The following is a 23,982-nucleotide window of genomic DNA, read 5'->3' on the forward strand; positions in this document are numbered from 1 at the left end:
AGCAGAATTTGCCGTTGTAAATTTTGGATTGTGTCCATGGGTTCCGCCTTACATCTGCACGGTGTTTGAAGCCAGTGCTTCCTTTCTTTTTGTAGGCATTCAGGGCCTGTTGCCTTGTAATCCAATGTCGTGCTGAATGACAGAAAATTGAAGTTGAATTTATTTATCTATAGAGAAGGACTGCACAGAACAATACATTTATTTAAGAACTCCTTGCCTCAGAAACTGAAGGAGCTGTCTAGTGCAGGTGGCTTAACCTCTCTGCTGCTTATCCTAACTGTGTTCCTTTATTTACTAAGGACAGGAACTGGGCACTCCGCTTCCAGAAACAAAGGGACCCTACTAGTCTACCAGACCAATAATAAACCAATAGGATGCTTACGCCTCATTCAGAACAGTAAATATATGGCCTGTGTGTTTGAAAAACAATTCTTAGCCCTCCTTTTTGAGAGAAAATTAACCAAAAGTTGAAAAACAAAAAACAAAAAAAAAAACCCAGCTGTGAAAATATATTAATTAATGCCTAATTATTATACACTGGTGGCTATTTACCTTATGGATCATTCATAATGAATCTTTTTTCTCAATTCTGTGTGGTACCTTCTCTGCTTATATAAAGTGATTTATTTGTTGACATTACTTGTTTTTCCTGGTTCTATTTACTTCACATGACAACCTTCAGAGGTTTCTGTGTTTTAAAGTAAAACATTTATTTGTTTTCCTTATTTTTACTCAGAGATGCTATAAATACATAGTGAATAATCTGAAGGAAGTGGCTTCTGTACTCATTGGGTACTGTGAATTAAAAACTAAGATATCTATGCTTATCTTGAAATAGGGAGAAAGGGAGATTTAGGTGGGTATGCAGAGAGAATAATACTAGAGAGTATAATTGATTTTCCTTTCTTGACTTGGGTCATGATTGTGTAGTTTATTTTCCTTTAAACCTATTAAAAAATTCTAGAACTGTGATGCCTATGAGTATTTCTAATACTACAAAAATGGTTTTGAATTAGTTGCCATTTTTACTGTCTGCTATTCTACTGATTATCGGGTAATTGAGAATTAATTGCATAAAATTCACTTATCAAGTATCACTTGTTTGGAATTTATTTTTAAGATAATCAATTCTTCCTCTTAATGACTACATTTCGAAGTAAGATCATAAAATTTATCAAATTGGTTCAGACCTATGCTTCGTCTAGTTTCAGCTCAGATCCTGACCAAAGCACCAAGGAACACTTACTGGGAGGGCAAGTTGGTCTCTCTGATGTCAGTCGCATAAAGTCAGTCACAATGACACTACTTTGTCTTAGTGTCTTTCATTAATTACACTATATTAATTTTTAAACTTTCAAAAATTAAAATCTAAACCACCTCTTGGAGTTAGACATTTCACTGATTTACTATGTATTTTATGTAAAAGAATACTTTCCATTTGTTTTCAGTATAACTCTCCAAAGATTCTGGGATATGCTAAGCAGATCTGTAGTCACACTAACCACACGTCCATGGACAAATATCATAAACCTGTCTAGCTTTTCTAGTTTGAGAGTCAGTGTAAGAGAGTTAGGAAGAGTGTGGCCTGTTTCCTCAGTGGTTAGAGCACAGTACTCCTAACACCAAGGTCGTGGGTTCCATTCCCACATGGGCCAGTGAACTGCACCCTTCACAACTAGATTGAAAATAATGACTTGACTTGGGGCTGAGCGACTTGACATGGAACTGCTGGGTCCTGGAAAGACACACTGTTCTCCAGTATGCCCCCCACAAAAGGAAAAAAAAAAAGATAAGGATGGTGGGATGAGGCCAACCTGAGTTTGAATCACGGGATCCCTTCTAACTAGTTATGTGACCTTTGATAAGTTAGTTAATTATTCTGATCTTTAGAGTCTTCACTGGTAAAAATAAAACGTGGAACTGCTTTTCATGGTAGTTGTGTCTATGAATTAATGATATAGGAGAAAGTACTCTGCCCAACGCCTACACATAGTACACCATCAACAAACATCAACTTCTTTCCCTGCTTATTCTTCAGAGGATGGGTGGGAATCTTATAGCTGTGCCCATGTGAATGGACCCCCTCTGCAAGCCCACACGAACTTAATAACAAAGCAACACATCATGCAACTATGAGATTGCCTTGTTTCCAAAGGTTCTACTCAAAAAGAAATTCTCTATATGTATGCTATTTTATTTTCTCTCATATAATGCTATCACTTGATAAATGGAAAAGATGTACCCCCCAAATATTATCTATCAAGTAAGTCAAGTAAGTCTTTATTGAATCTTATTTCAGGGGCCATCCTCTCAAATTAATCCCCTTGGCCAAGATTAACATCTTCAGTGAGTGTGGCTGTGGGCTAACGCATTTACTCACTGTAAATTTACTCATTCTCTTACCAGGCAAGAGAATCAGAGAGGAGCTCATGTTTTCCTCATCTGAAATATGGGGCTATTAGCACCTAAAAGGCAGACGGAGGGACAAAATTAATGTGTGTGACAGTACTGAATAGACAAAATTTATGCCAATACCTGATAAATTCTAATGAAAGCATTTGTTTAATGTTACTTTATTTTTCTGACTTAAGGAAATGGCTCTTCTTCATAAAGCAAAGTTAAGAAGGCAGATTGAAGATATATATAGAAATTTTATGTATTTGCATGCATAAAGATTTTAAAGTTTATTATTAAAATACCTGAGCAGATATAACATAGGAATTTTACAATTCCAGTGTTTTAAATATTTTTCTCATAGAAACCCGGTAGTCCATCTGTGTAAATTTGTTTTCCACCTTTTTCCCAAGAACGCCAACCAAGGTTATCACTGGGGCTGCAATTCAGATCACAGCACCCACACACAGGCTAATGGCAGGACTCAGATAAATCAAGCATTTGTTCTTTCTGCTTTAGTTTCCGTTCTGCATCCACACACGTTAGACCGGCTGTTTGAATAATCTTCAAACACTGTTTGAATTCTCCAGTTCAAGACTCTATGGAAGCCAATTTCTTGCTTGTATTTTCTTGGCTTTGAAAGTCATTAAAATGCCCATTAGATGCTACCCAGAGTTAACAAATTCTTTGCCTGGAGCCTTGTACCTGGTTTGTCTGTTTCACGTCTACCAGGAGGCCTCAGCAATGCTTTTCATTTCCAGGCCACAAGAGCTAGCTCAGGCAGTCAAGTGTTTCACATGTGAGCCATATGACCAGAAATTCAGATATGTGTCAGCTACATAAATTTCCATTGAAAACATTAGTAAAATTTAGCCTATTAGCTGTTTGAAAATTAGCGTGATGTTGGAGGCAGAAAGAGGTCAATCAGTTGGGTCTGTCAAAACCCATTAATTCCACGGGATTTCAGAGTAGGGACAAGCTGTAGACGGTCATCCAGGCAACATGGAATAAACAGCTGCCTTATTCTTCAAGGAGCTGTATGGCAACTCTAAAAGAATAGGATTTGCTCTAGGAAAATATCTGGACCCTTAAAATGTCCTAACCAGATGAATACGTTGTGTCATTTCAGATTTGCAATGTCAGGTAGAGGCACTTGGGCTAAAACTTCAGAAGGCAGTGACCGAGCTGGACAACTATAAAGAAAAGCTCATGTAAGATGGTGACCGTCACACAACCTGTAAGATTTCAGAAGGACCCCCTGATGTGTTCTCTGTGACCCCTTTGGTAGTGACTCAGTTGTGTGGGTATGGTCTGCTGCTTTTCTTGGCTACTCTTCTAGCCTAGATTGTACATTGAAGGACCTGTAAATATTTTTAACTACATGAGATGTTTCTTTCCCTCCGTCAGAAACTTACCTACCCATGCATGAACGCTTTCCCTGGTTGTTCCAATGTAGTTAGTTAATGTGAAATAGTCTCTGAACCACTTATATGGCCCCAGCTGCCGGAGACATTTCTCTATGCTGCCTGTACCCAGCGTTTCCATCTCTATGGCATCTCCCCTCCCTCACTACTAGGATGAAGAGCAGTAGGGTGGGCATTTAGGATCAGAGCCGAGGACTGCTCAGGCTGCTTAGAGCACAGGAGGTCCATGAAAACTAAATTTGTGAATTGGCCATTGTTGTATGTCAAATTAAGTTTGAAGTCCAAATAATTTACCTAATAATTTTGACATACAGTTTGTTAATAAATTGAATATTTACTATATATCCAAACCTTTTGAACATCCAGAAATTGGACAGTGCTGTGAAATCAGGTTTGTTTAAATTCTTAATTCTCACTCTTCGTGGGGGTTAGGATTGGGAGTGGGTTTCACCTATCCAACTTAACACCATTCTTTTGTTGTTTAAAGATTTTTAAATGTTTCTATATAAATTTTGTGGATTTTTCTTTACGGGGAAGAGTTTAAGTTTTTAAATGGATGAACTTGGGGTTCTTTTTTTCCTATGGTTTATAAGAAAATGTTTCCCAAGGTTTATTTTTGAAAATAGATTGTATCAGTTAGGATGCTTTGGGCTGCGAGTAACAGAGGTAGAGTGGTTTCAAGTTTAGTCACTCCAGCAGCTCAGCAATATTTCCACGGGTCTTGGTGTTCCTTCTGTCTTCATCCTGCTGCCCTCAGCATCGGCTTCACCCCAAGTCGAGGTCCCTTGTTATCATGAGATGGCTGCAGTTCCAGGTACCACATCCAAATGTAACCACCTCAGGGGAAGGAAGGGTCTGTTTTTCTGGTGTCTCACCAGAAGTGAGAAAAAAAATTTCCCAGAAGCCACCAAACAGCCCTCTCCTTCTATCCCTTTGACTAGAACCCTTTACATACACTCTCCTAAATGAGTCATGCAAGGGAATGGGACACCCACAGTCAGTTTAGACCAAGCAGGATTTATCCTCACAGCAGATGATAGTGGGGCTCTGATGGCCAGGAAGGAAGCTCTAGTGCATGGTCAGTGGGTAAACAGTAGTGTTCGCCAAAGAGGTAGAGTGTTAGTGATGCTCTGAAAAGTGGATGAGGAAATTTTCTCCAAATTTTATTTGTGTCATAACGTCAAGATTAATTTAGAGAAGACCTCCCTGAAGTGATGAAAAATATGGATACTATGAAATGCAATTGTATTACTTTTAAGTATATATATATATATATATATATATATATATATATATGTATATGGCTTAGAAATAGACTTCTATTACATACATATATATCAGGATAAACATAGACAAATAAGACTCATAAGCAAGACTGCTGTAGATGGTGAGAAATTTTGAGGAATTCCGGAAGGAGAATACACAGGAAGGTTTACAAAAAGGGTCAACTCGACAGAGGACTAAACCGGAGGAAAACCGGTTGTGTGGTGGGTGTACAACAGGCAGGACCTCACTTAGAATCACTTAAAGAGAAGGTAGGAGGCCCTGGTGAAGCATCACAAGGTGGTCTGCCACTCCGGTCTGCAGGAGAATCCCAGGGAGCTTACTGAAACTGTAAATGACAGGGTGACTCCCCCACAGACTGTGGCTGGGCTTCATCCCCACAGACACAATGGTTTTACATTTGGGCCTGGGGTGGCTCCGAGTATTCTGCGTTTGTAATGCACTCCCCACGTGATTCTGCCGCGGGTGGTCCCCTCGGATTCTGCCAAGTCCCAGGAATCACATTTGGAACCAGTGGCCCCTCACCAAACCCCCTCCCATCAGCAGGATTGTAGCCACAAAAGAAGAATAGGCTGTTATGAAAAGGAAGCTATTAAGAATTTGAGAGATTAAACATATGATTAGAAAAATGATTCCATTTATGTAAAAATGTGATGAACATACACACACATATATATGGATTTAAATGCACTGAATAAATGACTAGCAGGATTTCAACAGTTCCCTCTGCAAGTGAGAGTGGGGGTGTATGGAGACTTGCATTTAACTCTGCATATGTATATATTGTTTAAATCGCTCACAGTGTGAATGTCTTCACTTTCATGTATGTAATAAAAAGAACAAAATTCACTTAAAATGATTTACAATTGAGTAGTTAGTAATGAATATGTCTATAGAGTGTTTACACAAAATGCATTTCTAATTTAGACACCTTTTTAACCTGACATTTTATTTGCAGCCACCCCTTTCCTATAATTTGAGCAATGATCAGCTTATGACCATGATAAATTCCTACTTTGTAAAGCTCTTACTTGACCTCTCAGCAATATCCGACACAGCTGACCAATCTGTTCTTGGAGCCTTCTCTATTATTGCCCCCTGATTGATTGATTACCTCTCTGGTCATTCAAGAGAAATTTTTGCCTCTCAAGTAGGTGGCCTGGTGGCATTCCAATGTCAGAATACAGGTCCACGTTTCACATGAGCTGAGACTGAACAGGCTAGGTTTACTTCATTCATTCCTTCAATCCAAAATGCTTACTGAGTGGGGATCATGTGCCATGACTTGTGCACAGGCACTAGATATTGGAGTAACAAGATCGACAAGCCCCAGTAGAGCAGTTTAGGTGATTTCAGGTAATGGTAAGTGCTGCAAACATATAAAACAGGCATAACAGAATGTGAGCGAGGGAGTGGGGTGCTATACTTTTGATAGCGTGACTTCCCTGAGCAGATGGCCTTTGAGTTAAGAACTGAGAAACAGAAAGGAACTGGCAGTGCTAAGACGCTAACATCTGGAAACAGAGAGATCAAGGACAAGGCCCTATATTCTTGAGAGTTAGTTTTGCAAGTTCAACAAACATGAGAAGGCCCGTTGTGGTAGATAGACTAATGGCTTCTGAAGATTTTCATGTTCTAATCCCTGGAATCTATAAGTACATTACCTTACATGGCAAAAAGGACTTTTGCACATGTGATTAAATTAAGAATTTTGAGATGGGAGATGATCCTGAATTATTTGGGCAGGCCCAATATAATTGAAAAGGTCCTTTTAAGAGGAAAGCAAAAGGGTCAAAGTCACAGACAGATGTGAGGATGAAAGCAGAGGTTGGAGTGATGTGATTTGAATATGGAAGAAGGGGCCACAAGCCAAAGATGCCAGATAGTCTCTAGAAGCTAGAAAGTCAAGGAAATGGGTTCTCCCCTTGAAGTTGCCAGAAGGAACACAGCCCTGGTGACATCTTGATTAGGACTTGTGACCTTAGAACTGTAAGATAATAAACTTGGGTTGTTTTAAACCACTAAGTTTGTGGTAATTTGTGACAGCAGCCATGTGAAATAAATATACCAGGATGAGCCCCTAGTGAGGCATTTGGATTTATTCAGAGGGCAGTGAGAAACTGTTGGAGGATTTGGGGCAAGAGAGTGAACCAATCTGATTTCTTTCAAGCAGTCAGCATGCTGCTACATGGCGAAGGCCTGGAGCAGAAGTACAGGAACAATCAGGGAAGAGTAGGTGGGAAGCTGTGCATTCATGCAAGTGAGAAGTGACTGGTTTAGTGTAAGGCTGTAGTGTGGAGGGGGATAGAAGTATATGTTGGAGGTTAATCTGACAGGATTTGCTGCTGGAATAGATGGGGTTTGGAGTTTTCCACATCAGCTGAGAGGCAGTAAGTATAGTCACTAAGAGCCGAGACTTCAGATGCAGACTGCTGGTTAGGAGCTGTGTCACGCATGTTACGTATCTCGCTGGTCTCTGTTCTCTCAACTCCAACAAGGGAATAAGGGCCTCTTTGAGGGTTGCAGTAGATATATAAGGTGTTACCTATTATTTATTGAAGTGGGAAATCTGTAAAAGAAGTAGATATAGGGGTGAGGGAGGTAAAAAACAATGCTTTAGATCTGTTAGATTTAAGACGCCTTTTGGACAGCAAAGTGGAACTTTCAAGGAGGCGGTTTGAGAGTGGCTATTTCTTCTACGTAAAGGGGTGGAATGGTATTGACCCTTGCCTTTCAGATTAGGGGAAAATATCCAATTATTTCATCTGATTTCCTTTGCTTTGATTGGCAGAAGCAGCAGGGGGCTTTCTGAAGGCTTATTCAAAGCAGTTGAAGAGAAAGGATTAACACTATTTGCTGAGAGTAAAAGAAGGAATGCGGTGTTGAAAGAGACGTAGGCATTCTTTCTGCTCCTTCCAATTGCTCCCATCCTAATGAAGGTGAAGATAACAATTGGATAGTGAAGAGTAGACCATAGAAAAAGTGGCTTAACTGGAGTGGGGGGTGGGAGCTTACCGTGGTGAGGGGAATTCTTGGGATGGTAGGCTCCCTGGGGAGCAGGCTTAAAAATATGCAGCCACAATTAATTGTTCACATAGTTAGTAAATAACCACTAACAGGATTTCTACTGTCCCTGCCTCCAGATTTGGAAAAGTGTGTACAAGAGTCTGAACATAGAATAAAAATTGTGGTGGGGCTGCTGAATCTCAAAGCATTTTTTAAAATGACCTTTTCATACATTTTGAAAACAAATGTATAAAACTTGGAAAAGATAGGAATATAAAAAAAGAACATTATAGTTATAGTTTTTATATATATATATATATATATATATATATATATATATATATATATATATATATTTGTTTTTAAACCTATTTTCACTTAGTGATATATCCTGGACATTTTCCCATGTCATTACATGATACATTTATTGATTATTATGAAATGGGTATATAGTATTCCAATCTATGGATGAACCATAATTTATTTACTAATCCCATGTTTTTCAGAATTTATGAATTTATCACTTTTATAAGTAAGGTACTTTGAGATTAATATAGATAAATCTTTCCACTCACACACAATTATTTCCTTTTTTGCTAGAATCAAACTTGCATATTTTTAAGGCTTTTAATGCATAATGACTCATGGCCCTCCAATAAGATTATACTGATTTTCAATCTCAGCAGTGTTTGTAAATCCCCATCTCTTCACTTTCTAGCCAATACTGGGTATTATAACTGAAAAAAAAAAGTTACTAGTTTAATTGATGAAAAATTTCTATCCCTGCATATTTTGCTCTTTGTAATCCATCCTCTGTGACTGGCCTGAGCAGAGCCTTTGCCCACTTTTCTCATGGCATGTTAATCTTTCCCTGATTCCTTGTTTTCTAATGTTTTATTTGGAAATAATTTCCAAATATTCTGCTTCTCACCAAAATTTATGCATAGCTATAGCAGCCATTAATGATTTTTGCCTTATCCGATCTTTACCTTAGTGGTTGCTAAATGATGATTTTCTAACTCCAGCCCTCCCTCTCCACTTATTAGTCAGCCCTCAGCATTTCACTGTAAGCAAGAACCTCCCTTCTTCCCATTAAAAAAAAAAAAAAAATTATCATTGGTATGGAGTCATGAATTCCTATTTTTTCAATGACTTATAATTCATTACTGTATTTAATTATTTTGGTACACAAACTATCCTAAACTTAGTGGGAGCCCCTTCAAGGTGGCTCATGTGACATTGGAACATGATCCCATCATCTTTTATAAGCGCTGCCTTACTTTCTGGCATAACAAAATATTTCAGATACACCTACACTGCTGCACCCTTGGACTCAGCCATTTCTCTGAGTAGTCCTGCTTCCCTCGAATGGGGCACAGTATTAGAGACCAAGATCTAAGCTCTCAATATGCTCATGTGCTACTTGATTCTGGTAATGGTTTCATGGGCTTCTACATACATCAAACCTATCAAATTGTATGCAGTTTATTATATGTTAATACAATACCTTAATAAAGGCATTTTACAAACATGACATAATAAAGGAAATAATGTTCTATAAAGACACTTTTTTTTTACAAAAACAAAAAGGAAAACTGAAATATAGTGTTCAGGGATAAAACTTGGGTAATAAAACTCCAAAGAAAACCAAAGTGATTACCGTAAAATTCATGAGAATGTTTTTTTTTAGGGGGAAGGGGCTTGGTTGTGTTGGGAACAGGGACATGAAGCGTCTCGGGTAGTTGGTAAAGTTTTCTGTTTGACCTGGAGGGTGGTTACAAGTTCTCCTTATATTAATTATAGTATGCATATAATTTTCTATATCTTACAATTTTATCATATTTTACAATAAAAAGGTTTAAAAGTAAATGAATGTAATTCATGTTCATGATGCTTTCTAAATTATTACTTGTTAGAATCTAAAGTTATGCAAGTAGGGCAAACCAATTGATAATCTAACTAACATATTTCATTGTACAGTGTATAAGCTATTTTAAGGTACGTTTAGATAATGACTTCATGAACAGTCTATTTAAACTTAAATTGGAATATTAATCTTTCTTAATGTATTAACTTTTTTAATATTGTTACAAAACCCAATCATATAAGATCAAGACAAATGCTTATTTCAGTTTTAGAATTTCCATTTGGTTCTTTTTAATAGTTTCTATTTCTCTGCTAAGATTTTTCCTCTTCTCGTTAATTAGAGTTTCCTTTATGTCTTTGAGCAGAATTATATTTGCTCCTTTAGCAATCCTCATCTGCTAATTTTAATAGTTGGGTCTTCTCAAAGTCAGTCCCTATTCACTGTCTTTTCTCTTGAAGAGTCATGATTTTCTGTTTCTTCTTATGTTGAGTAATTTTTATTCTGGATGTTGTGAATGTTATGTTATGGAGATTCAGGATTCTATTATATTTCTCCAAATAATGATGGGGTGGTATTGTTTTACGCAGGCAATTAATTTGGTTAGCTTCAATCTGCAGACTCTCTCTAGGGCAGCAGCTCTAGTCTTACTTCAGTTCTTGGGACTTCCTCTCCTTGGCTCCCTCCTATTCAGGGTTACCCCTTAACAGCTGGGGTGCTTGCCTCAAGCACGGCCCTCTAGTTCTTCAGGCCAGAATAACTGAGAGTTTGCTACCAGTTTTCTATGAGAATTTTAGTTCCCCTAACATGGTGCAGACTGTGCCTGCCATCAGGTTGAAAATCATTAAGCAAACAAACAAACCAAAACAAAGAAAAAAAACACCCTGATACCATCTCACTCCAAGTGTTAACTTCCCTCCATAATGTGCTTGCTTTTGGTCACTTTCCATTACCTTCACGTGGGGATTTTTTTTTTTTTTTCAAATGTTATCCAAAGTTTACACTTTTTACTTAAATGCAGCTCAGTCACATAGAAGCATGCTTGGCCGTTGTAAAAGTAAACTAATATTTATTTCTTTAAAGAAATAATAATACGACTATGGGAAGAATTTTTTTTCTAAGTAACATAAGGATATAGAAAAACACATATAGTCAGACTAACAGATTAGATTTTTTTTTTGGCAAAGAAAAACCCTTCGATAATATAGTTCTAATTTCAAGGAAATCTGCATCTATAACCACAATAGAATATGTGTATAAAGATAAGAAAAGTAGTAAAGGAAAGCCATGTTTTAAAAAAGGAAAACAGTTGTACTTGAATCATTTTGAAATAAAATATTTGAATCTCTTTGTATTATTTTAGGAATAAATCTAATGAAGCTGCTGACTGTCAAAGAGAACTTAGAAAACTAAAATTTGAATCCATTATTTTTGAGTCACGGTATGCATTACAAATATTTTAATTAATATCTTTTAGTAATTTAATTTGAAACTATATTTTAAATAACATTTTATTTAAAATGTACTTAGCTTTTTTCATTGTATTGTTTACATATACAATACCGAATTTGAGTTTATAATATCTTGAAGCTGTTCATTGATTTTTGCCTCTGCCTAGATGGGAAAATTTTCATATCACAGAACTATCTATTTTCTTAACATTTTCAATTTTTATAAGTTAAAGTTATATTCTATAGTTTCAAATTGGATTTTCTTATATCTTTGATAAACATAAAAATATAGTATCTAATGCATATCGATGGATTTTTTTTCTATTCTTTTTAGGCACACGAGATTGCTTAAAGAAAAAGAAGACTCTTTAATGGCTTGTCAACAAATATATAAAACTTTACAGGAAGAACTGACTGCAAAAAAACAGCAAGAAGAAGACATAAAAAAAAGAATTAACCTTGCAGAAAACGAACTACAGATAACCAGTGCTCTTCTGAATCAGACAAAGGAAGAGGTCGTAACACTGAAAAATGAAAGGTGCAGTCAAGAATAATTTCTTCCAAAAATATTTTATGTTTATATCAGCATTGCATATATATTTGAAACATCAAGGTCCCATATATTTTACTAATAATGAAATACAGGATCAAAGATATATTTTACCTACAAGGTCATTATATCCCATCACCTCATTTTACAGGCATCAAACTAAAGCTTAAATTGGTTAAATTACTTGCTTCAAGCCACACAATTAGTAAATGAAAGTAGAGATGGAACCCACATTGCATTTGGTGTTAGATTTTTTTATTGAAAAGACTCAAAAAGACCATGTGTGGGACTAATACTACTGAATTTCACCTGGCCAATGATTGGTAGAGTCTGTCATTTTCCAACAGAAAAAAAGTCTTTTTATATCACATTTCCCTTTTACTGGCTTTTACCTTTCTTCTCTTTGCTGTTTGTCAGCACATCTTGCTGACGGCTCTCCATAAGCAAAGATACCTCTGGTATTGAGGGTACTTTCATGGATGCTAAGATGCATATTTGTTCAAGCTTCCTAGATATTTTGGCTGTTAATTGGTTATTAAATTAACCTTATGAGATACTTAATATCTCAGCCCTCCTTTCTTCTTTTTTGTTCTCATTTGCTTGGCATGTCTTTGTTCATTCTCTCCAAGTCCTTTCGTTTTAATGCATATTTGATAACATAGCACAAATTTGGGGTTTTTGTTTTTATTGGTTTGTATCAAGTCTGGGAGTCCTTAATAGGAGATATTATCCTTTTACATGTATTAATATAATTATTACATCCCAGAAGAGCACACGTTCCATAAGGGCAAGAATTTTTGTTTTGTAGTAGTCTCTGTGCACAGAAAGCACTATAGGCTATTTGCTTTTTATTCTCTCTATCATTTTATCTTTTAGTTTATTTTTTATTTTATTCATTGGATTTTGTGAGTATTTGGCTGATTTCTAATTTAGAAGATTTATAATCTCCACACCAATAACCTGCTTTTTGCAAAGGTGATAGACTTTGTAGTTATACGACTCTTCATTCCACCCCACCACCGCAATTATGTAGTTGCTCAGCCCAAGCATGTCAGAAGCAGCAATTTTATATGCAGGCAATTTGCATGAGCCAGGTTTACTAATAACAAGAAGGAATGGCAGCTGAAAGATCGACAATTCATAAAAAGAGAGAAAAACTATAAATGTAAGCAAAAAATTCAAAAGCATTGCAATTTGGCCCAGTATACAATGGGGACAAATATACATACCTACACACATCAATAACCTTGAGCGTCCTATATTTATAACATAGGTTAATAGTTGATGGCCATGATGATGGCCCTGGGTCAGAAAGATTAAAATCAGCCATACACTTTATATGAAAGGTACAGAATCACATGTCTTAGGACACTATGAAATAAATTAAAATTTTAAGTCTTCGGTTTAGAACTTTGGTTATCTGAGCAATATTCTTATATTTTTATATTGTCTAGAATATTCCAATTCAATGTCAGATTGATTAGATTCAAACATTTATCCAGATGAATGCCATCTCCTTCGTAGTAGTCATTGAGAAGATCCTATCTTTGTTCAAATGTTTCTGGAACTCTTTTCTGAGGATTGGCTTAAGTGTATATGCTTTAGAATATCCTCAGGATGATGAATCTTTGCCCTTTAAGAATGAATTTAATTTTTAAAATGATGTCAGTAGGTCTAGTGAAAGCAAGTGCAGTGAATATGATGGGAATCAATCTTGCAAATACCAGTTGGGATAAAAAATAAAATGTTTTCTTTTTTAATGTGCTTAATAAATTATCTCTGACTGCAATTTGAAGAAGGCAGTTTTATGAGTGTTTTGAGAATTAGCAACATCATTAGAATAAATACAGAGCTTTCTTGGGGGATAGCTTTGAAATAGCACACTCTCCTGGATTTATATGTTTTGCATCATGTTTTTAAAAAATTTTAGTGTGATTCTAATCTTACCTTCTGTTATAAGCGTTGGACAAGAAAGATAATTTCTTTAAGTTTTCAGAGAATAGCGATGTCACTGAACTACCTTCTCCTCTTCTCCGCCCCCGACCTGTTCTCTCCTGCCTTGCTCTTTTCCCTTCTTTGCTCTCTGTCTTTAGTCTATCCAAAAGCAGGCATGGGATTACTTAGTCATTTGGTAGAGCTAAGCTTATTAACATAATATTTATCACATAAAAACATCAAATGTACTTATGGACCAGTAAGTTATCATATTATCAGAGGATTACTCCTAGACATAGCATTGCCCTTTTTTTGTCCTTGGCCACTTGCAGATTTTTTTCTGCCTTCTTCTCTATTGTATCCTCGGAGTATGGGAGGTGTATCCTCTCAATGTGTATTTGTTGACTGAATGAATGACTTGCTTTGGGTAATTCAGTCAGTCAACCACTATTTGTTGAGTATTTACTATATACCAGCTACTACATGCCCCGAGGATACAATGAATCAGAACAGTCTCTGTTTTCATGAAGCTTACATTCTAATGGGAGAGACAAAGCCAGTAAAAAAAAAAAAAAAAGGAGTAGAGAACTAACTAGAATATTATAGATTGTGATAATGGATATGAAGTAAGTAAAGGAGTATTACAGTAGAGACTGATAGAGAGGTGTCTGTTTCAGAAAGAGTGGTCATAAAACTGACTTCCAAGATGATACATAAAAGGAAGACAAGGTGAAGTTACCAGGCCAAGAGCCAGGGAAGAGCTTCCCAAGCAAAGAAGGAGCTTGGTGAGTTCTCAGAAATGGCAGTGTGACTGGAGGCCCAGCAAATGAGTGAGGCAGGCAGGGCCAAACCTGCAGGGCGCAGGCCTTCAGGGGCTTGGAGATTATTTGTAGTGCAATGAAAAGAAACCATTGAAGGGATTTCTTGCTCAGAGTCACATGGTTGGCAAAGACAGAAGACAAGCTCCGCTGTGTCTAATCTTATAATCCGTGTTCCCTCCACCACAGTTTGTACCTGCCCTTAGCATCTGCCTCGAAGGGCTCAGTTTGTCAACTTCTCTCAGTGTGACTTCCCTTTCTCAACCTGGTTGTAACACTGAATCTTCAGGGAATTCCCAGCCTTGCAGAAAGCAGAAAAACTCAGTGGCTCCTTTGTGTCCCCTCCCCTCTCTTTTTTACCCCACCCACACTGGAAGGGTTCTCCCATTCACTTGATAAATATAGGACGGTGAGTTTTGTCTTCTACTCTAAGGGGCCTTGGCAAAATCCGAAGTGGAGCTTTATCTTCAGAATGAAAATAGAATACAAAAATGTCACAACACATTCTAGAGGAAGAGAAGCCTAGTGTTTAGTTACTTGATTGAGGCCTGTCCTATTTTCATGAAGGCTAGAAGCAATAAGAAGTGTAGACTATAGAAAGGGATTTGGAAGCAATATTTTAAGTTTCTGTTACCTTGTGGTAGTGTGGCTTAGTTTTTTAAAAAATGGACTTTAGAGTTAGGCAAACATAGATTTCTATCCCAACTTGACTAGTCTCAAGTTTGGACAATTAACCACGTTAAGGTTGCTTTTCTTTATCTGTAAAATGGGTATATTGGTAATAGCTATTTTCTTGTGAAGATTGACGCATTCAGTATTGTGCCTGGCAGGCTGTAAATGATGAGAACGTATTAGTTCCCTCTATTTCATCTTTTCCTCTGCTAACCCTTACAGCATCATATCTTATTAATTTTTATACCCTGTACTGGGGGTGTAGCATTATGAAATGCAGTGTCCTAAGTAATATCATTCTAAAATAATAAACCTCATCAGGTTTTTTTCCAAGACCAACTTCTTTGATTTCCTGTCCATCAACAGCTCTCAAAACAAGAGGCTTGACTTCTGATGCTATCACAGACGTAACTGCTTCTAATGGAGGCAGGAGTTGTGCAAAATCAAAGTGATCTCTTTGATTGATAACGGGAAGACATCTCTTTTAGAACAACTTGTGAAAGCAAAGTTGAAGCTGTCATTTGGCATTATGGTTTGACATTCGTTTGCAGCTACATTTTAAACTATGATTAAAGGAATCTCAGTTTTGGCATCTGTATGAGAAATTAGATTCTCATTTTCTTTTTGGTCTAAGAATTTTAAAGTGATAGTTTTAAAAATAAACAGTCTTAATTGTGAGTAGATCCTAATTTGCCTATGTGCCAACTCCAAAAACATTATTTAAAAAAAAAAAAAAATCTGGTGAAATTGCAGCATAAAATATTACAGATAACCATCCCTTTCTCTAAAATGTGAAAAGCAAAAGCAGCATAACATACAGCAAAGAGCCCCTAGGCTGTATAAGCTGGAGCCAGCTTTTCCTCTGGTGAATAACATCACTTCAGATAGTCGTTTACCAGTCCGCATCTTTGTTTCTTCTAAAAATTAGGGGATTGCATTAATGTATTTCCAAAGACTAGCAAGAAAAAAACTACTGTATCCGTAGAGACTAAAACAGTGCCTGACACATAGCAGGTACTCAATAAATATTTCTTGGATGGATGGATGGGAATGAATTTAATCCCAATCAAATCGTTGATGACAGGATTTAAAACTCCCAATGTTTCTCTTGGGCCCAGAGAGTTTCTGATTTGCCAAAAATCAGAGCTGGGCATATAATTCAAACTTTCAGATTCTAGTGATAATCTTCTTTATTGGATTCTTAGTAAAATCCAGATTTCAGACCCAACTCTGTTTTGTTTCCTATAGTTCTAAAGCAGCAATAGCTCTAGAACTGGTTCTGAAGAGGAAATTGGATATCTGTATGATACAAAAATAGATGCACATTTCCAGGTTTTCACATCTAATGTGGAAAGTATGGAATATGCCTTTAACAGTTATGTTTTATTTCTGGTAAGAAATAAATTCCTCTAGATTTCTAGCAGAAAGTCTCACTAGAGTCAAAGTTGATCCTTTATGGTTCCTTTCAACACAAGATTGCTGTTTCTTTATCGATGTCTTAAGATGGTTTTGTGTTCCTGAGCAAGGTGCAAGCTCTTCCACTGGTGTACTATGTACGTGTAGCTTTTATTTGGGGAATCAGAATTACCTTTTAACACACACGGTCATCTCTGTATGCATTACTTAATGCGCATTCCATGTTCATCGAGGTCAGGAAGTGTTTGTAAAGTCATGTATAATTATTCTTTCTGCCTTGTCCCATGAAAGAATCACACTGGAGTTCTTTGAGTCAGGAACAGAGGTTCAGCATGAATCAACGACGTGTGTAAGCCCTTCTTATTTCCGTAGCCGTAACTATCAAGCAAACTTTACCATCACAGATACAAGTTCATAATTTTTATCACAGTTCACTCAAAACACCTTATACTTTGTACAAATATCATAAGGGACTTCATAATTCTTTGAAAATGCAGTGAATAATGATCACTTCATTAACCTTGTTTAAACCTTGGCCTACTATACTTTAGCTTCCATAATCTACTAGACTTCCCCAGTTTTGTTCTAAAAAGATATGTATAACAGTGGTGTTTTGTGCTGGGTCCATCAGAGGAATGTATGTGGAATGGATTCTACTTTTGGTGGTATCAAAATTATAACTATTTCCAGGGAGATTGAAATTCGAGCATCTCAAATATTCAGTACCATCCATTTTATAGGAAAGGTCATTTATAATGTACTCACAGGCACCCATCTGGAAATGCTCATCAGAATTTTCTAATCAGTAAGAACTCTTTTCAAATAGGAGATGTAGCTTAAGAAAGAAAGTGGATGCCAGAGCTCTGCTGTCCGGACACTTCTAACAAGCACATGGCCAGCCACATCCATTCTATGATACTGGCATTTTGAAAACCAGGTGAAGTGCTACTTTATTTCCATTGAGCAGTGCTCCGTATTTGATCAAGTTTACTGTCATCAGATTCTAATCTTATACATGAAGTTTTGTAATATCACTTGAAGGCAGACCGTTGTATTAGTTTCCTATTGCTGCTGTTACAAATTGCCACAAACTTAGTGGCTTAAAACAACACACATTTTTTATCTTACTGTTCTGGAGTTTGAAAGTCCAAATTAGAGTTAAGGGACTAAAATCAAAGCAACAGTAGAGCTGGTTCTTTCTGGAGGCTCAGAGGAGAACCCATTCCTTTCCTCTTCCAGTTTTCAGAGGCTGCTGGCATTCCTTGGATCCTGGCTCCATAAATCTGATCTCTGCTTCTGTTGTCACATCATCGCCTGACCCCACATTAACCTTCTTTCCTCTCTCACATATAAAGACCTTGGTAATTACATTTAGGGTACATCCAGGTAATCCAGGATAATCGCCTCATCCCCAAATCCTTAATTGAATCACACCTGCAAAGTCTCTTTTGCCACATAGTGTGACATATGTACAGACTGTGGGGATTAGGGCATGGAAAGCTTCGAAAGCAATTGTTCAGCCTACTGCAACTGTGATAATAAGTTAAAAATGGCTGTTACAACCCTATAGCAACCACTAAAATAAAATTAAAGAGGTACAGCTAGTAAGCCAACAAACCAGATAAAATTAAATCCTAAGACATATACAAAATCCAAAAGAAGGCAGAGAGAGCAGAAAAAGGAAATAATACCTGAGACAAATAGGAAACAAATAGCAAAAGGATAGAAGCCTAATCATATCAACAATTCAATTAAATGTAAATTGTCTAAACATTCCAATTAAAAGAGATTATCAGGTTATATAAATAAGTAAGATTCAGCTATATACTGTCTAAAGGAAATGTCATAAAAATGTAAAGACAATTAGCTTAAAAGTGAATGAATGGAAAAATATATACCATGATGACACTAATCAAAAGAAAGCTGGAATATGTCTGTTAATATCAGACAAAGTAGATTTTTAGAACAAAGAATATTACCAGAGATAAGGAAATTTTTTTTCAAACTGATAAATGGATCAATTCATCCAGAGAACACAACAATCCTAAATGTTTGTGCATCTAATAACATAGGTTAAAAATACATGAAGCAAAAACTGATAGAACTATAAGAAGTAGAAAAAATTCACAATTATTGTTAGAGGTTGAGCCTTCTCTCAATAATAGATAAAACAAGTAGAAAAATCAGTCAAGCTACAGAAGACTTGAACTTTCAATCAACCTAATTGTAAGCAGTACAACTTCTTTGGAAAACAGTTTGGAAGTTTCTGGATAAATTAAACATACACTTAACCTTGTTACTCAGCCATTTCATTCCTTGGAATTTACCCAAGAGAAATGAAGGGGAATATCCATACAAAACCCTGTACACAGAGCTGGATAGCAGAGTCATCTGTAATAGCCCCAACCTGTGAAACAACCTAAATGTTCATCGACAGGTTAGCAGTTAAACAAATTGTGGTACATCCATACGATGCAATACTACTGAGCAATAAAATCAATGCACTATGGTACAGCATGAAGGAATCTCAAAGGAGTTATGCTGAGTGAAAGATGCCAGACAGAATAAAAGAATATACTATATGTGATACAGAGAATTTTATATAGAATTCTGAAAATGCAAGCTAACCTATAGTGACAAAAAGTAAACCCTGGATTACCTGGGGTGAGAGGTGAGGGGTTAGAAAAGGGCATGGGGAAACTTGGAAGGATGATGGATATATTTGTCATATCGATTGCAGTGATGGTTTCACAGGTTTATACATGTGTCAAAATTCATCCCAGTATATACTTTAAACTTGCAGTTTATCGTCAATTATATCTCAAGAAATTTTTTTTTAATCCTCTTGAAACCATACCCCACACATGCTGAATTTTCTGTGGATAAGAAAGAAGTTGAGAATGCTGTTTCCCGACAGGGCAAAATCTCTAATGCTCTCTTCTAATGTGGCCAAGACAGACAATGGAAAAGAAAGTGCACATCAGAGAAGAAATCCAGGAGCTATGGAGAAAACTGGACTGAGAAATCACTCCCCTGTGAAAGAACCATAGTCTAAGCAAAGAATGTCCCCCAGCACCAGGGCAGGAATCCTCATGGTGGTTGCCAGTGGGATTTCAGAGTTGCAATGGATTCCACTTGGTGCCAGGTGTACTGTGCCCCTTCCAGTGAGAGGACTGTACTGCCCACACCTGACTGACATCAGACTTGGCCGTTTGACTTTGTTCTTGCCACTGAAATGTGAGAGAAGAGATATGCACCAATTCTGAGCAGAAGCTTTAATAGATCCCATGTTTGGCCAATGTTTCTTTTTGTGACACACACAAATCGGTATTCCCGGGTCAGAGCTGCTCCTTCAGCCGCATCCTGGAACAAAACATGTAGAGCAGAGCAGCAGATGACCTGTAACAAACAAAAAAATAGACTTTGATATTGTAACCTCTTGGATTACAGACATATTAAGTTTGAGATGTCTCTGAAATATAAAAGTAGAGCAGTCAGGTGGAGTGTTGGATACATGAGTCAGATATTTAGAGAACAGATATGAGCTAGAGATAAAATTTTGAAGCCATCAGCACCCGTATTGCATTTTAACCATAAGAATAGATAAGATCAACAGAGAAAGAGGAAAAAAAGAGGTCCAGAACAAAGTGCTGAAGATGAGTCTACAAAGAAGATAGGCGTGGCCGTATCTTTGGACGAAAGCCACAAAGGAGGTTTTTAATGTAATCCCACTTTTGCTGTCCTCTTCCACGGTTCCTTTCGCTTCACTTCCTTTCCTCCAGCCTAAAGACTGGGGAGCAAGCCTCAGGACCCGCTAGGTCTACCTCAATTTTGAAAGACAAATCTTCCTTTTACATTGCTGGATTTTGAGCACCATTTGGACAGGGACCCTGCCTTGCTAATTCACCGCCCATTCCCTCACCTTGGTCTTTCCCTTAATTCTCTTTCCTCCACATACCCATTCTACTTGATGCTCAGGCTTTATCATTGGTTGTTTTTATAAATGCTGAGCCGATACACAGGAGGTTTCTACAGGTGTAAAGTATAAAGAAGTACCATACAATGAACATCCATGTGTCACTCACGCAGTTTAGGAAAAGAACCCTAACGTTCTCTTGAAGTCCCTTGTATTACTTATACTTCTCCTCAATTCTATCACTTTGCATCTTCCCTCAGAGAAAACCACCAACCCGCATTTATTTTATGGTTCTCAGCAAAGTGGGAATAAAGAGCATCTACAAAAACCACAGTAAAACCTGGGTTTTTTGGGGGGGGGCTTCACTTGATAATTTTACCAAGTATGTTTGTATTTCTAAAAATTGTTTGATTTTGCTTATATTTTATCTTCATAGAAATAAAATTATGCTATATGTATTACTCAGTAATTTTTTTCTTTGTGCTCAAGATTATGTTCCTGGGATTTGTCCATGATAGGGCATGTGGCTGCGAATCATTCATTTCTTCATCGATATTGCATTCTAAAGTATACCACAATTTACTCAGCCTTTCCGCGATAGCTGTATTCCATAAGTTTTGATATGTAGCAACTTCATTGTTGTTCACATCTAAGTTTTTTTTTTTTATATCAATTATGATTTTTTATTCAACCAGGCGTTCAGAGATCCATGTTTAAATTTCCAAATACATAAAAATATGATGTCTTTTGTTACTAACATTCCTTTGTTTTCAGAGAATGCGGATAATAATGGTGCTGCTGTTTAGTAGACGTATAATGTGAGTCACAAGTGTAACTTAGAATTTTTTAATTGCCACATTATGAGTAAAGATAAACAGGCAAAATCTATCTTAATAATATATTTTGCTTAATCCAATATAATCCAAATTATCATTTAAATACATAATCATCTTTGAAACTCATCACAGACATTTTAGGTATTTTCTGTACTAAGTTTTCAAATCTGGTGTGTGGTTTGCATTTACAGCACCTTCTAATTTGGACTAGTTATACTTTAAATGCTCAGTAGCTACATGTGGCCAGTGGCTACCATACTGGACTATATAAGCGTATAGTACAACTATTTTAAATCTGCTGAAATTTACTTTCTGACTTGTATGTGGTCGATGCCACGTGAGCTGGAATATAATTATGTATTTTTCCACTGATTGGGTGCAGAGTTCTATATATGTACTTCAGTTTCATTATTTGCATTGTTTAAATCCTCTATATTTTTACTGAATTATTTGTCTACTTGACTCTTGATACATTACAGGAGAGCCGTTCACATAACAGCCTGGACTTGTGTGGTGTACATTTCCATGGACTTATATGGTGATCCCAGATTGGCTTCCTATAACTGGGGGAGCTGTGTTGAATTCAACCACTGTGGTGTGGATTGGACAATTTCTCTTTACAGTTCTATAAAATTTTGATTTGTATAGTTTGAGACTATTTTAATAAGTGTCTATAAGTTTAGAATATGCATGGTGAATTAACCTATTTCATCATCAACCCAGAATAATGACTTTTGTCTTAAAATCTGTTTTGTCTGTCATTAACATAATTGCATACTTTTTTATTTTTTCACTATTTCTGTTATATCTTTTCCAAAAAAAGAAAGAAAGAAATCTTCCATGTCCTTATATTTTAGTAAAGTCTCTCATAAAGAGCATATAGCTAAGGTTTGTTTGTTGTTATCAAGCCTGTTTCTCTTTTAACTCATAATTTTAGTTTATCATTATTGTAATTATTACTTTAAGCTTTGTATTCCTTCCCTATTTTCTCCTTTTGGGCCACTTGGTGGTTGGGGTGGGAGGAGTATTGTTGGAGTTCATTTATTTTCTTAGTGCATTTTCCCTCTGATAGTATATTCTATTTAGATTCTTTTAGTGGTTACTCTTGAAATTTTAGTGCATACTTAGTGAAATCTAAATTAATATTTCAGACTCCTCTTGAATAATGCAAGGACCAAAGAACACTTGAGCTCTGATAGTTGCCACCCTGACGTAACATTTTACATTTTTTGTCTAGTGTTCTAGTTCCATCCTTTGGTTAGCCCCATTAATTGCATATAGTCAAAACTATTATTTCATACAGATGATATTTGCTTTCAATTACCTACATGCAGGGCTGGCTGCCTAATTTTCAGGGCCCAGCGCAAAATGAAAATGTAGGGCCTCTTGTTCAAAAAGCCGGAGAGAAGTTTTTCCTTTCTTTCACAGTCTCTCTCAACCCTTCATGGCGATTTTGTGCCTGTTTGCTATGGAATGCTGTGCTCCCTTGGGCAGGGGGAAATCACGGCGTGGGTGCAGGCTCTCACAGGCACCCGGGGCCCCATGATTCACTCAGCACAGGGAATGCACATGCCCAACCTCCACACCTCCCAGGCGTGTACTCTGCCGGAGCCCCCACCCCAAGCAGATGCTAAGCAATGGCCAGGGAGCAGGGGCTTGAGAACCATCCTGGGAAGCCTATGCCTGAGCCCCTGGTACATGCTCATTGTCCCATCAGACCTCACTTACAAAACACAAGTTCAAAGATGAAATAATTAAGAATGTCTCGATAGAGACCACAGAGCATTAAACCTGAAGTGCAGGGCCTCCTCCTGAGAACGGGCCCTGTGTGGTGATCCTGATCACGTGCCCAAGAAGCCTTCCAGGCCGGTGTGTTTGCCAGTTGCTTTCCTCACCATTTCGTCTGGCGTGTCTGACCTTCCTTCTGAATGTATTCCTTCCTGAAAAGCATAATCTTTGAAGGTCCTGGAGTAAAGGTCCTTTAGCTGGTGGTAAGCACTCAGATTTTATTTATCTGAGAATGTTTTAGTTAGCCTCCTTCTTAAAGATAGTTTGCTGGGTACCCAACCTATTTTCTCGTAGGCCTTTGAACATATCATTTTGCTGTCTTTGCCTCCTTTAGTTTCTTTCTTTTGGTAAATAAGCATTCAGTTTGTTTGGGTCCCTTTGAAGATATTTTGTTTGTTTGGTTGGTTGGTTTTTCTTTTCAGCTTCTTTTAAGATCCCTTTAACTTTTATGTTCTTCGTTTTCACTACCAGGTGCTCAGATGTGAGATTATTTTTATTTATTTTACTTGGAATCCATTGGGCTTCTAGATTTGTGGGTTGTTGTTTTTCATCCATCTGGAATATTCTCCTCAGATATTGTTTCCTCCCTTTCTCCTTTGCTTCTGAAATGTTGAATAGATAGATATAA

At 37.0% G+C, this 23,982-nt stretch overlaps 1 protein-coding gene across 1 annotated transcript in view; it reads left to right on the plus strand.

Moving 5' to 3' along the window:
• The window catches only part of LEKR1 (leucine, glutamate and lysine rich 1), a 164,624-nt gene that overhangs the window by 105,703 nt on the left and 34,939 nt on the right, over window positions 1-23,982 (plus strand). The window contains exons 9-11 of the mRNA XM_019731921.2: window positions 3,524-3,605; window positions 11,336-11,413; window positions 11,758-11,961. Of these exons, the coding sequence (XP_019587480.2) occupies window positions 3,524-3,605; window positions 11,336-11,413; window positions 11,758-11,961 (364 nt within the window). The remainder of the gene's footprint in view (window positions 1-3,523; window positions 3,606-11,335; window positions 11,414-11,757; window positions 11,962-23,982) is intronic.

The sequence above is a fragment of the Rhinolophus sinicus genome, linkage group LG01, assembly GCF_036562045.2.
Source record: "Rhinolophus sinicus isolate RSC01 linkage group LG01, ASM3656204v1, whole genome shotgun sequence".
In the NCBI taxonomy this organism is placed as follows: domain Eukaryota; kingdom Metazoa; phylum Chordata; class Mammalia; order Chiroptera; family Rhinolophidae; genus Rhinolophus; species Rhinolophus sinicus.